General features: G+C 33.4%; 1 protein-coding gene across 1 annotated transcript in view; it reads right to left on the bottom strand.

Moving 5' to 3' along the window:
• Nucleotides 1–13,415, bottom strand: part of LOC117113790 (genetic suppressor element 1-like) — a 98,175-nt gene that overhangs the window by 22,298 nt on the left and 62,462 nt on the right. The window contains exons 5-6 of the mRNA XM_033257221.1: nt 8,368–8,528; nt 7,204–7,401 (exon numbers count right to left, since the gene is read on the bottom strand). Coding sequence (XP_033113112.1) covers nt 7,204–7,401; nt 8,368–8,528 — 359 coding nt within the window. The remainder of the gene's footprint in view (nt 1–7,203; nt 7,402–8,367; nt 8,529–13,415) is intronic.

Consider the following 13,415-nt stretch of genomic DNA (forward strand, 5'->3'; position numbering starts at 1 on the left):
ATGTGCTTGAAAAAAAACGGAAATTATTGTGGCTAGACAAATTTGTTATACTTCCAATAAAAAATATGATTTAATTATATATAATACATGCAATAGCATTTTATATTTATATATTTTTTAAAACTAAAGCAAAAAAAAAAAATTGGTTAGCATTCTCTTTCGCATCCCTTTATAGGCCATGGCCTTTTTTAACTTATCGCAAAGCAAAACCGAGAATATCCTGTTCAAGGACACACTAATGACCTCGAGGTTGGGAAACCAAACTGTTCCCGTTCCCAAATGGCTTCTACAAACAGATCATCATTGGAAATGATTTGTCGCACAGGTCTCATCACTGTCTCATATGCGTAGGTATAGATTACGGCAATTTTTTAAAACTAGGCGAAAAAAAAAAAAAAATTGGTTAGCATTCTCTCTCGCTTCCCTTTTTAGGCCATGACCTTTTTAAACTTATCGCAATGCAAAACCGAGAATATCCTGTTCAAGGATACAGTAATGGATCGAAACCCCGACCTCGAAGTTGGGAAACCAAACCGTTCGCGTTTCCAAACGGCTTCCACAAAATAGATCATTACTGGAAACGCTTTGTCGCACAGGTCTCATCACCGTCTCATATGTATAGAGATTATGACAGTGCGGTGTGGCAAACTTAGCGAAGCCTCATCCACCCCTTTTAAAAACCAACGGCATTAACATATGTTTGGCCTTGATGTTCATACAACATCATTACCAACTGTATAGACATAACAGTATAGGACTATTATTAATACACAGCCATTAATTTCAATCATCTATTACATTGTATAGCCGCGTATATGCTTTTCTATTATTCTATATCATAAAAATTTACCTCCAGATCAATTGTTTTGTTTATTGCTTTTGCTGATATTTAAATTTCGAGCAGTATAATGTAAGTGATCAAATATATTAAATTTCACATATAAGCTAATAATACCACTAGTTTTTAATAACCACATGATATCACAGAACATGTGAACCAATGGCTTTCAAAATCAGACAAAGAAAAAAGATCAGTTGATTGTCTCAAAATAGCTGCCCCTGGACTTTATCTAATATTAATTTTATAATCATTGCTACAGTAGAATATTCACAAGCATTAATAGTATGTTTGACGATAATTCGCTATACTTTTTGTATGGAAGAATTAGGTACAGACCTCTTTGCCGCGATCGCAATTGTCTTACTATTACATAACGTAATTAATTCCTCCATGGATTTTGTATACAGTACTCTTATTAATACTGTAATACATGTAATTACTATGATGTGATTAAATGCAAGCAGATGGAATTACTGCATGTTATCTTACTGGATCTTAAAAATATGTGTTACAAACCCATAGAGATATTGTAGTGAAAATCTTTTCTAATAATGTTGGAATAAAACTAACTTTTTAATCTTAATCTAGATCAAGTGAATTTTCATAAATTTCAAATAATGTTGTGATGAAAACAAATTTTTACCTCAACCAAAATACATTTTCATGAGGTTTAAAAAAATAATAAATAAAAGTTTGAATTAGAAAAATGCTAATAAACTGATCACTGCAAACAAAATAGACACTGATTGTTATCTCAAACTAACTAGTAATACTATAAGTTACATAAAAACAGATACAAAGTGAAATGTATAAACAACATGTTAAGGCTAAATTATACAACACAATTTAAATATATGGACAATATAAAACTGTGTATGACAAGCCTAGACGATCTGAGGCAATCGTTTACAATATCTAATATGTTGACTCAAGTGTTTGGACACGACGCACAAGGGCGGATAATCGGATCAAGTGTTGTACGCCCTTTTCATAATCATACCAATATTCCTTTACTTGACATATACGTAATATGCAACAGACAGATAATGAGAAGTTTGACTAACGTCAGGTTTATATTACTATTGCTTGCTCTCTACGCTAATGAAACCATTAACTGCGCGTTAATGCTTTCGGAGCAGTTGAGTCAGACCGAAATATTACCCATAATTATGAGCCTCTATAGCAAAACTCATTTGTCATCGAATGCTTCTGGTTAATGAATAGTAGGCTGTGATCTTAAGAATAAAGGCACTCCAGTTTACCGACAGACTCAATCTTTAAATATCAAACGATTTAATAGTAATCAAGATAGCCTGATCAATTTCTATTTGATCTCATCAATATCTGAATTCACCCTTTCAAAATATAGTGTAATAAATGATTTAAATTTCCTTTTTAAATTTATTCTTATCATGTCATTATTAGTAGCTTTTTGATATTCTGTAATTATTAAATAAAAAGCAGCAGATATTATTACACCAGTCTTAAAAGAATTCTTAATTCTGAATGGATGTTATTGTATGTATTAAATCCAATCAGAATTAGGAATTCTTTTAAGACTGGTGTAACAATATTTACTGCCTAAATGATGCAAGTATTGTTTTTTATTCAAAAATATAACAATTAAAAATTAATAGAATTCTAGAAAACTGGAAATTGATATTAGCTATTTCAATCAAGAATGTATCAATTTTAAAATTACTAGCTTCGTGAATGAATGTGCACATAACATCTACTTTTACGAGCAGGAAGTGATCCCCAATGGTTGGCTATTAGTTTGCAATGCTGACAGAAAGCTGTTTAACGGTCACCAGAAACGATGGCCTAGCGTCCACTCTAACTTTTGAGTGACAAGGGAAATGCCAAGGATCGTGATTGGTTATCGGCTTGAAATGTACGATATCTTGTGTCGTAATTTTTTACAACTAGTCAAGCTCTACAGTATCCACAATAGCTTGTGGGAATACATCTCTGATTTGACCAAATATGGACATGATAATGTCACATTATATCCATATATGGGCAAATCACATGTATTTCTCTGTGGATATGATGGAACACTGATGTCTACTCTGTGTTCTAATATAAACTTGAATTTAAAAGCAGTTTTGAGGTTGGTTGTTTTTTTACAAAATGGTGTGTGTATATATCAGTATGTCTGTCAGCGTGGATATGTAGTTCTTTGGCGTGTTTGTGTCTATTCTGCAACTGCATAAACTATGATCAAATAACCACAAGGCCACTTAGCTGAGATGAGAGGTAATAGTATTTCTTTGCCATCAGCAAAACAGACAATAATGAGAAATTAGGTTACAAATAATCAATCATCATTCATAGTACTGTATTGTTGTAGGAAAAGTGCATTAAGCAATTGTATCTATTTTTTATATCAATACTAAGTAGATGGTTTTTGTTACTATGGCGATAATCATCCATGTTGGAAGACTAATCAATGATATGATGATATGTGATGTATTAATCATAAATGTTTTATACAAGTACTAAACATTTAGGCTATGTGTCACGACACCTGAGCTGATATTTATTCAGTCTGTATATAAGCATTTTTGTTTTTTCAGTAATTGTTTTTTTGTTAGCACTGATGATGCCTGTAGGAAACAGGGGAAATAAGTTTGCAAATAAATGGTTTATTTTGTTAAAATTAGTGTTCATCTTGATTTTGCTTCAATATTTCGGTTCTATTATTCATGATTTAAGTTGCCACCGTGATGTTAGCACTTGTCAGAATTGAGAAAGCTAGAAAAACTATTCAAGAAAGAATGTAAAGGAGAAGCTGATTTGAATTTTCTTAACAATTGTAAGCAATTCAGCAATTACCCCAAGTTTACAATTTATCATTTTTTAAACATTTCATTTGCATCCAACTGCAAGTAACTCACCAATTACAAGGTGGACGATGCTATTTAAACCAAGTCTCAGATGAAAGTGTATGCCCATATATAATCATGATGTGCCTATATATGGTTATGATGTGATATCACAGGGGCGTACCGTGGGGGGTGGGGGTTGATAGAGACAGACCGTGGGGGGTCGATGGGTGCGGTCGACCCCCCCCTTTTAAAGAAAGTGCCCTTTAAATATGCTCGCTTCACTCATAAATATTAACGCACCCCGCGAATTCTGAAAGCTTCGCTAAATTGCTCCGAGTTCAGCTTCCCCCTGCGCTTTCGTTTCGACCCCCCCCTTAGATTTTTTACCGTACGCCCCTGTGTCATCATGCACATATTTAGACATGTCACATGTTTTGTCAAACCACAAAGCTTTTCAACTTTCAACCCTCCCCCTCCCCGCTTGAATCTGCCACTGGAATGCCACATGATATGAATTTGATACAAAACAAATTGTACAAATATACAAGATTTGCAAATAAATGTAATTGTAACAATAACTATGATACCAAGAAACAGTAATAACAAAAAATATTGAAAAAATATTAATACAATACTTCATATATAAAAAGATTATATAGCCATTCTTTAATGTATCTAGTATTATTTTTGAATTTTTAACGTTTTAAATGGAATTGCTTCAGTTACATCAGTTATGGTATAATACTTTACTTATAATGGTGTTATGAAAAAAAAAATGTTTTGTTTCGAAAAAGCATTGGCTTTTTCAGGCACCATAATTCTTCCCTCTGAAAAAAAAATTATAATAGCGAGATCATTTTCATTATTGCTTTTAGCACTCAACATGGTATCGTAAATCAATAAATGACCATGTTTCCCTTTAACATAAACTAAATATACTGGTAGTTGAAACCCTTTGTGAAAAACAATTAAAAATCCATAATGCATAAAAATCTCGTTCAAATTTGTATTTTCTACCCACTCAAAGTAAAAAAAAAAAATGTTTTAATGCAAATACCAAAAACTTTTTTACCTCAATAAATTGTAAATACATATCAACAATAACATTTTATATTTGAATTGTTTTAATAAGTTGTTGACTTTCAATTAAATAGCAAATTAAGTAAAATAATGTTCTTACTAATAACGGATGCATAAGTAATACCTTATTTACTTTTAGATACTACTCAAAGAAAAATTATTTCATTTAAACTACCCCCACCACCATTTCTTTTTCATGTAACAATATAAATTTATTGATATTGTTAACTACCTGCTCTACTTATCCAAATGTTCATTAAACTGCGGCATTATTGTTCACGTAAAATTAAACCTTTAATTAAGCTGTATGTCTTAAGAGCAATGCAACAGTCAGATTTTAAATTGAAAAATAAAACCAGCGAGCAATAAATTTCCAATTTACATGGAGTCTTTCGCAACACATTTGATGTATGTGGGATCAGTTCTGGAGTCATCATGATGTGAGAGGGTTAAACCTTCGTAGCTGCATGACATTATACCCTATGCCTGTGATTAATATACATGCTATTAATAAACACAATTTAATGGGATATTAATTATCATTACGGGGACCCCCAAGAGTGTTGCTGTAATATATTCATTATACAGCCGTTATAAACATGACTGTGGGATAGATATTATTTTTAAAAGATAATAAACAACATTATAGAAAACTAAAATAATAAGTTTTGCAAAATATGGATAAGATTTTATTTTTTTAGAAAATCCTCTTATTACTTAAAAGAGATATGCATTTTCATTGATTTATTTATGTTTCTATATTTTTAACATCATTTTGTGTCTTTGTAAATACCATTATTCCACACAAAAATCAAATTTTAAAATTGTGAAATTTGTAATATCGTTTGTAGTTTACAAAAAGAAAATTCTCCAATTGTTTATTTTATAAATATAGACTAAATAAAAAGAATTTGAATGTTTGTAAACTAGAGCTAGCAGTTACTTCAAAGTCAATTTAATACAGGTTTGATGAATTATTTAAGAAGCAATACAGACAGTATATTTTTGAAGTTGATATTACTATTTATTTTGTTGATCAATCAATCAATTCATTGGAATCATTTTTTAGACTGTTGCACATGAACACTCAGTGCATCCAAGGTAACATGGAAAAACATCTGGTGTCTTGCTATGAAAATATTATTGGATGAAATGTACCTAGTTAGATTTGTAATCTTCCACATATTTTTCTTCCTCTTGTTCAAGTATTTTTTTGGCAATCTTGCTCTCGCATCAGATTCATTTATTTAGTTAATTGTAGCATAGGATAGCTAGCTATTGGGACAGTTGGGACGGTCCCACACAATTTTTCTAGTGGGTTCACAAAGAATGGGTCCACATTTTAAAAAATGGATCCAAATTATGCAATTTCATGCATAAAATGGGTCCACTTTTTGAAAAATGGGTCCAGATTCCTCACATTTAGCTTAAAATGGGAAAAATTTAAGAAAATGGGTCTAGATTTTTCATATTTTTGCGTATTAAAAATGGGTCCACATTGTTTGAATTTAAGCGTAAAGTGGGTCCCACACTGTTTGAAAATCCTGGCTACGGCATTGATAGATAGATATCGCATTCTACTAGAGCTCCTGTGCATACTGTTCCCATTAGCCCCAAACTTTTGGGGCTATCGAAGCATTTGGTTCTTCTGCTTTTATGCTGTTTTCTTTGCAATATTAGCAGGGGCGGATCCAGAGATGTCCGAAGCGGAGGAGAGGACGAACACTAACCTAGGGGATCCAGCATGCCCCACAAAACTTTTGTTTTCCAGACGCTCGGAAATGGCTTTTGAGGCGTTTTGAGTGATCAGTAATTCTTTTTCTTTACTTTCCAAAAGGCCAGGCTCGGCCCCTCCCTCTAAGTCAGCCCCTGATATTCAAATATTTCATGGTTATGTTCACGTAAATCAACTTTCTTGTATTATGTGCTATAAATCTTATTATTATTATTAAATTATTCATATGGCCATAGCCACTCAACACCTAGTTTGTTGAGTAGCTATTTGGCTCCTTTGTCTGGAAAAACAACCCTCTATGTAGATCGGTCATTGGCTAACACCTTCAATTCTGGATCTTGATGTGCCAAGTTTAAAGATAGTTTTAATAAATAGAAATTAAGGAATAATTTAGATGTAATAACCAGGGTATAATGAGCATTTCTCTCTCACTTTCAGTTTGTATTTTGGTACATCTCTGATTTTTGCAATTTGAGAAATTGTTCAGATTACATTGACATTTTGTTAGGTCAGCCTACAATTAATTTTAATATTTTTTGTATTCATTATTAATGCAGCTGGGCAAAGGATTACCAATAGTAAACTTAATCCCAGATAATTATTTTCACAACACAAACATACACGCAAGATTTTTTACATAAACCAAGCCTACATCCCCAGAAAGGATTTTAAATCCTGAGGGGAACTAACATTTTATCCAAGGAAATTAAGCTTACCTTAAATGAGATAACTGCATGTGAGAAGGGGGTAGAAATGCAGGGTGATATGGATAGCCTGCAGGAAAAACCGATGTACCGGTTGGATCATACTGCATGTGAGTAGGCGGCAGGGCCTTGTGAAGTTCTTCAGCATGACGGTAGGGGTGAAATCCCCTAGGCACCTCATCTGGTGTTGATGCCAGTTGAGCCACAGGTCTAAGATTCAAAAGCAAAGAAATATTTTGAAAATGTAAAATTTTTATATTTCTAAATTATTTGTTTTGAATGACACATTAGCTAGAAGGATAAATACTTTAAACATCCCTCCCCAAAATTGTCACTGTTTATACAATAATGAAATTTTAATTGTACTGACACATATACAATAAGGGGTTACAAAGGTAAAATGTACGTAGAACATGGTACTGGACACAAAGTTATGCAGGTGAAGTAATTGACAAATTATGTGATCAATTTGTTGAAAGGAAAATAAGTGGGGGGGGGGGAGGTGTAAGGCGAGGAGGAGAAAGTGGTAGGTTAGATTCCATAGGCCTTATCGAGCAAAAGTGGTGTAAACAAATAAGTGAATGGTCAATTTCAATCGCTTTTCAAACTGTCTTCTTAACAACAACTATATAGTGTCGATCACAAGAAGGCAACAATTTTTTTATGTATTTTGTACATCATTACCTGAAGCAGGTCACCCCAAGTAACTTGCTATATAACTCTATGATAAAGCTGTTTGCAAATCACCCTCAACCTACACGGTCAGAATTTCTACCTGCCGCGCATACTAACGACCCGTTTAGAATGTTAAACAACATGGCAAGTAACATAACATTTCAGGCTTGCTGTGAGATTAAGTTATGAATACTGACAGAATATAAATATTTATTCTAAGTTGCGCCTGATTTTATTTGAGAAATATATCGGCAAAGAGTATTAAGTCCTAGTTTAGGTCAAGTTCCAAAATAAAAATTGGGTACAACAGTTGCCTGCATCTTAATTTGACAAGGTTTTGGAGATTTGATATCAAAGTTGAAGTGAAATGTGTTAATGTACACAAAGTAGAAACACAGCACACATGCTTGAAGGTACAATAGGCATCATCCAATGAGATGGCTGTGAACACGAATTACATGCATGGAAGGCAAATTATTCTGATAAAGTAAAGTGACGAACTTTTCATCCCACCTATGCGGGCCGGCCGAACTGTCCTTGCTGTTCCACAACGAGCTGTGAATGGCGTGTGACGAGCTGGAGTGCGATGACTCCGACGGTGGCCGCATATGATGCCTTTCGCTTGATGCTGGTCGTCGATGGTGATGATGATGTTCATGCTCCTGTTGAAAAAAAAAAATAACAACATTAAACTAATGCGTGATAGTTAATTACGCTTGAAGGTGTTAACATTGTTTTTCATTGCATGAAATAATGAGCAATTGACAATGATACAATTGCACTTTGCAAATGAGGAAAACAATTGTTAACCTTGATGCATCTAGAGTAAGGTTAGTACAAAGTAGTTTGCGGGGATATACAGTATTTATATATTGGAATTATGTGTCTATAACAATGTGTGCAAGTGTGTATGGGAATAATTTCAAGTCTGTATGAAAATGTGTATGAGGATATGAACGAGGGTGCATGAGGATATGTACAAAGTTTGTATGGGGGTTATGTACAAGGGTGCATATGGGGATATGTACAAGGGTGCATATGGGGATATGTACAAGCGTGTATGGGGATATGTACAAGAGTGTATGGAGACATGTACAAAGGTGTATGGGGACATGCATTTTACAAGGGTGTATGAGATATGTAAAAAGGTTACAGTATATGGGGGTTTTGAACAAGGGTGTATATGGGGTTATGTACAAGGATGCACAGGAGATACAAACAACGGTGGATGAGGGATACATAGCTGAGTGGTTGCCTGAGAGTGTATTGTTCCTACTTCTTGTGCTGTACACCCAGTTCAAACCCGGTCACTATTGGGTTTCAATTGGAGTTTGATCACTTGGCTCCTTAAATAACACTTATATTAAGGGTTAAGGACAATGTTTGTATCCGTTTTGTCATTTAAGTTGTAGTTAAGTTTAGTGGCGCTGTACTGTGACTGCTGTGGTTCCCTATTTATTTAATAAATAAAATTAAAATGAGGACCAATAAAGAATCATTATTACATGGATATATGAAAATATGTACAAAAGTATAAGGGTGTATGGGAGATATGTACAAGGATATACGGTATATATGTTCACTACAATGATTTATAGGGAAATGTTTATGAATGTATGTGTCGATCTATCTGAACAGTAGAATAAAGTACTGGGAAGGATACTTCGATTAAATGGAAACGATGAATTAGTGATGAGCAGAAAGAAAAAAAGATTGTCACCTATGGATTATCTAAAGTGCATTACTTTTTATGATACCTTTCCGCTGTATTACAAATTAACACCAATATTTACTCAGTTCAATTCAATCTTTAATCCTCTTATTTCATTACTAATACAATAACAATAGTTAACCTATCCATTTTTTATCATTAAACACATTTCTCTCCTATCCTGAATTACAAACCCTTCAATATTTCAGTCATTAAGGTGACATATTAAATTTTGATTGAAATAATTCTTTATGAATACAATGAATAATTCATATCTAATTGATCATTTTAAGTTACTATATGTAAGTTAAATCACAAGCTATAGGGGGTAGAATAGCCTTGTGGTTAATTTAAGCATATCATGAATAAATTAAATATTGTACAGTATGTCATAGTAAAACAGAATGTATATAGTTAGTAAATGCTTTCAATGATATTACTAAAAATTTTTGAAATTAGTTTGTACAGTAAGTAATACTTCGATACTTATTTCTTAATTGTTTAATCATCATTATTATAACGATTCAATTAAGTGAAATTCATGTTTTTTGCATGTAATATTCAATATAAAAAAATTTACATTATTTGTATTTAAATCTTTTTTATACCATACTTGTTTAATTAAATATTTTAGGTATTAATTATTAAAGAGAAAGAAAATTAACACATTTTATAAGAAAACTTATAATAGAAAAAAAATCTGTCAAAAGAAAAAAAAAAACGATTTGCGATAATGAATTTTATTACAGATCACTTGATGCATTAAAGGTGGTTAGTCAATGACAAAATTCAGAACATGTTCAAAATGTCTCGGTGCTTAAACTAATGCAATTCTTAATTCTAACTACGGAATTTGATATCAGAAAAAAATAACGAGAACACCTGATGCCAACGGAGAGCTATTAAACTATGCTAGACCGCACTGCTTACATGATTCAGAGAACATGTTACTTCTCACCGTTGTCACAACGATAATTGCAGCTATACTTGACGGACTGTTATGTCAGATTTTGATTTTCTATTTGATGTTGTTATTAAAGTTTGAGGGCAAGCATTAGGGCTGATGGCATTATTGCCTTCCCAGCGGTGTGATTGCCACGTTAATAACGAGTGCCGTATCCACCAGATCATTGAACACTAGTCGTTTATACCGACGCAAACATAAGGCTCATAGACACTTTAAAATATAAAAACAAACTTGTAGGAATTAAAGTTTAAAGGAAGGTCTTGGGGCAAATTTTTTTAAGCATTGTGAATGAAATATAAAGTATGACAAAAGAAATTATAAAATGTTCATGCTGATACCAACAAGAAAAAGTGCAATAATGAATAAATAATACTAATAACAGTAAGAAGAATAAACTCAATGATGATATACAAGTATTGCAAGTGCCATTTAAAAAGAATTTCTCTCCAACCCTGTCCAACATCAATCAAAATAATTTAAATGTTTTATTGTCACTGTAATTGTAAATGTTGGTAAAATAAATAAATGAAATACAGTGATAGCCATTAGCACATTTGTATGTACTATGATGACTGTGTATACATATTTATATACTTTATGTATTGTATGAGATGGCAAGCAAACAGTTTCCCTTAGAGGAATAATGCGGGCCCAGGGCCTACCCAACTTTATATCTGAACCTCAGCCGGCCCAAGTTCGCTCTGATTGCTAGATTTTGACGTCTTATCTAACCACAACTTTCATTCGAACTGACTTGCGATACAAAGCTTACGCATGGGCAGTTTGACAGATGACGACTTTCTTTTCTACAGTTAAAGAATTCCAGTAGATAAAAAATATATTGGCGTATTACAAGCTCAAGAAACCCCGTTTTTGTATAGCACACATTAATTTAACAAGTTTATATTCTAAAATTATAACACTGTATAGTGGTATCATTTTTTCTGTGAACGTCATCCTCACCAACCACGTGCGTTTTGTGTCGACGTTCGTGAAGCTACTCACGTGACCCCGAGGACAGAAAAAACATAATCGTTTGCTTTTGTTATGAGCGAAGCTGGTTCTAAAAAGCGTCAAAAATTGTTTGTGAATGAACCTAATATGAAAATAATTATTATTGCCAAATAGATAGATCTTGATGCTACTTATTCACAATCAGTGTCTCCGGTCTGTGGCCAAACATTGACAGCAATATAGGCCTATGTAGACAGTTTACAATATACAGGTATGGACTTTCGAAATCGCAAGTCTGGCTTTGCACAGAGAAAAGTCGAGCTGCGCTAATTATAGGCCTTGGTTATTATAAGAATTATCGTCGCCATAATCATGAAGCAGAATGCTATCCGCTTAAAAAATCGAAAAAGTATAAGGACAATTTTTGAAATTAGGTTCATGTTTCACGCGAATTCCATGTGTTTATGCTAGGTTGTGATTTACCGTTTCGCCATCAAAATGCGATCGCCTCAACTTCCTGTCCTGCAATTCATCGACCTGGCCCAAAAGAAGAACTGTGAAAGTCCGTAAGGCGGCCCTGAGCCGACTTAAAACAACTTAAAACAATAACTGTGAACGGAAATGAAGTTGAGTCGGCCCTAGGCCGGCCTAATAAGTGTGATTGGGCTCTTATTCTGGCTATTACACTGTATCATCTAAACAAATTTCCACATCTTTTTGTAAGGGCAGCAATTACTATTACAATAGAAGTAAAAAATAATAATTGAATTACTAATGAAAAAAGAAGCAATTTAATATGACTTTGATCAATGCATGTATAATTAAATTACTGATGTCATTATAACCATAAGGTAATGCAAATCATAACAATAGCATCAATCCTATTAAAATTAATAATAAAACAAAGTATAATTTAAAATAAAAAAAGACAAATTTTATAATAGCACTTAGATTAACAGTTACTATATATTCACAAAATGTTTCACATTAGGCCAAGAGTAATATTACGTAGTTTGCGTGACGATATGCAACGTAAAATGTAGGTCACTTCAGCTAAAAACAATGATTTGTTCACAAATATTAAGGGAGAAATAATTATGTAAAACTATGCGTATGTGCACCCTTAAGGACATTCAAGCTGCACCGACATTTCCCCCATGTCAGAATAAAAAAAATACTGGTTTCACCTGTAATAAAAAGAAGGGCCGTAACACAGACGAACATAAAACTTTTATGTCGCGAAAAAGCGACGTGTATGCTATCGTCAATCACTGGAAGTCAGCATAACATGACTTATAGTGTCCGGCAATATCCAAATTATTCTCTTTTCATAAAAAGAATATTCTGAATCCTCGGAAGAATTGCGAATAAAACTAGCTCTCTCCACATTGCCGGCACTGCCAAGAGAATATAACTTACGGCATGTGATGGTAAAATGGCAAATATGACACATTTTCAACTAATCGATCTACTATAACAATATTATTCAGTGTGCAACACATTTACCTTGGTAAATCATTCATGATGAAAAAGACTGGCTAAAATTTATATAGGGTACAAACAAAACCAAAGATACAATACACGATCATCAATATTCAATTAGTCTAAGATTAAATATGGCAGGGGTCTCAGGCCTCCTGAAAGCAGCGCGGGTCTCCTAGAAATCGGGAGAGTTGCCCGTACTCCTGCAATAATAACCATCTCCTGCAAATTCATAATATTTGCATGTTTTTAAGTCCATTTATTACCAACATTCTCGCGAAAGTCAGTGCCGATGGTTATGCGAGGCAAAACAAAATTGTTATTTTAGAAAGCTCATTTAAAAAGAACTCTCCCTGATATGGTATCGGGGCACAGCCAAATGAGGGAAGGTGGTAAAAAATTGGGATCCTGGTCCCTCCCCCACAAGTCAAATTC

Source organism: Anneissia japonica, unplaced genomic scaffold (assembly GCF_011630105.1).
Source record: "Anneissia japonica isolate Jap-2015-1 unplaced genomic scaffold, ASM1163010v1 scaffold287949_len505691_cov196, whole genome shotgun sequence".
Taxonomy (NCBI): Eukaryota; Metazoa; Echinodermata; class Crinoidea; order Comatulida; family Comatulidae; genus Anneissia; species Anneissia japonica.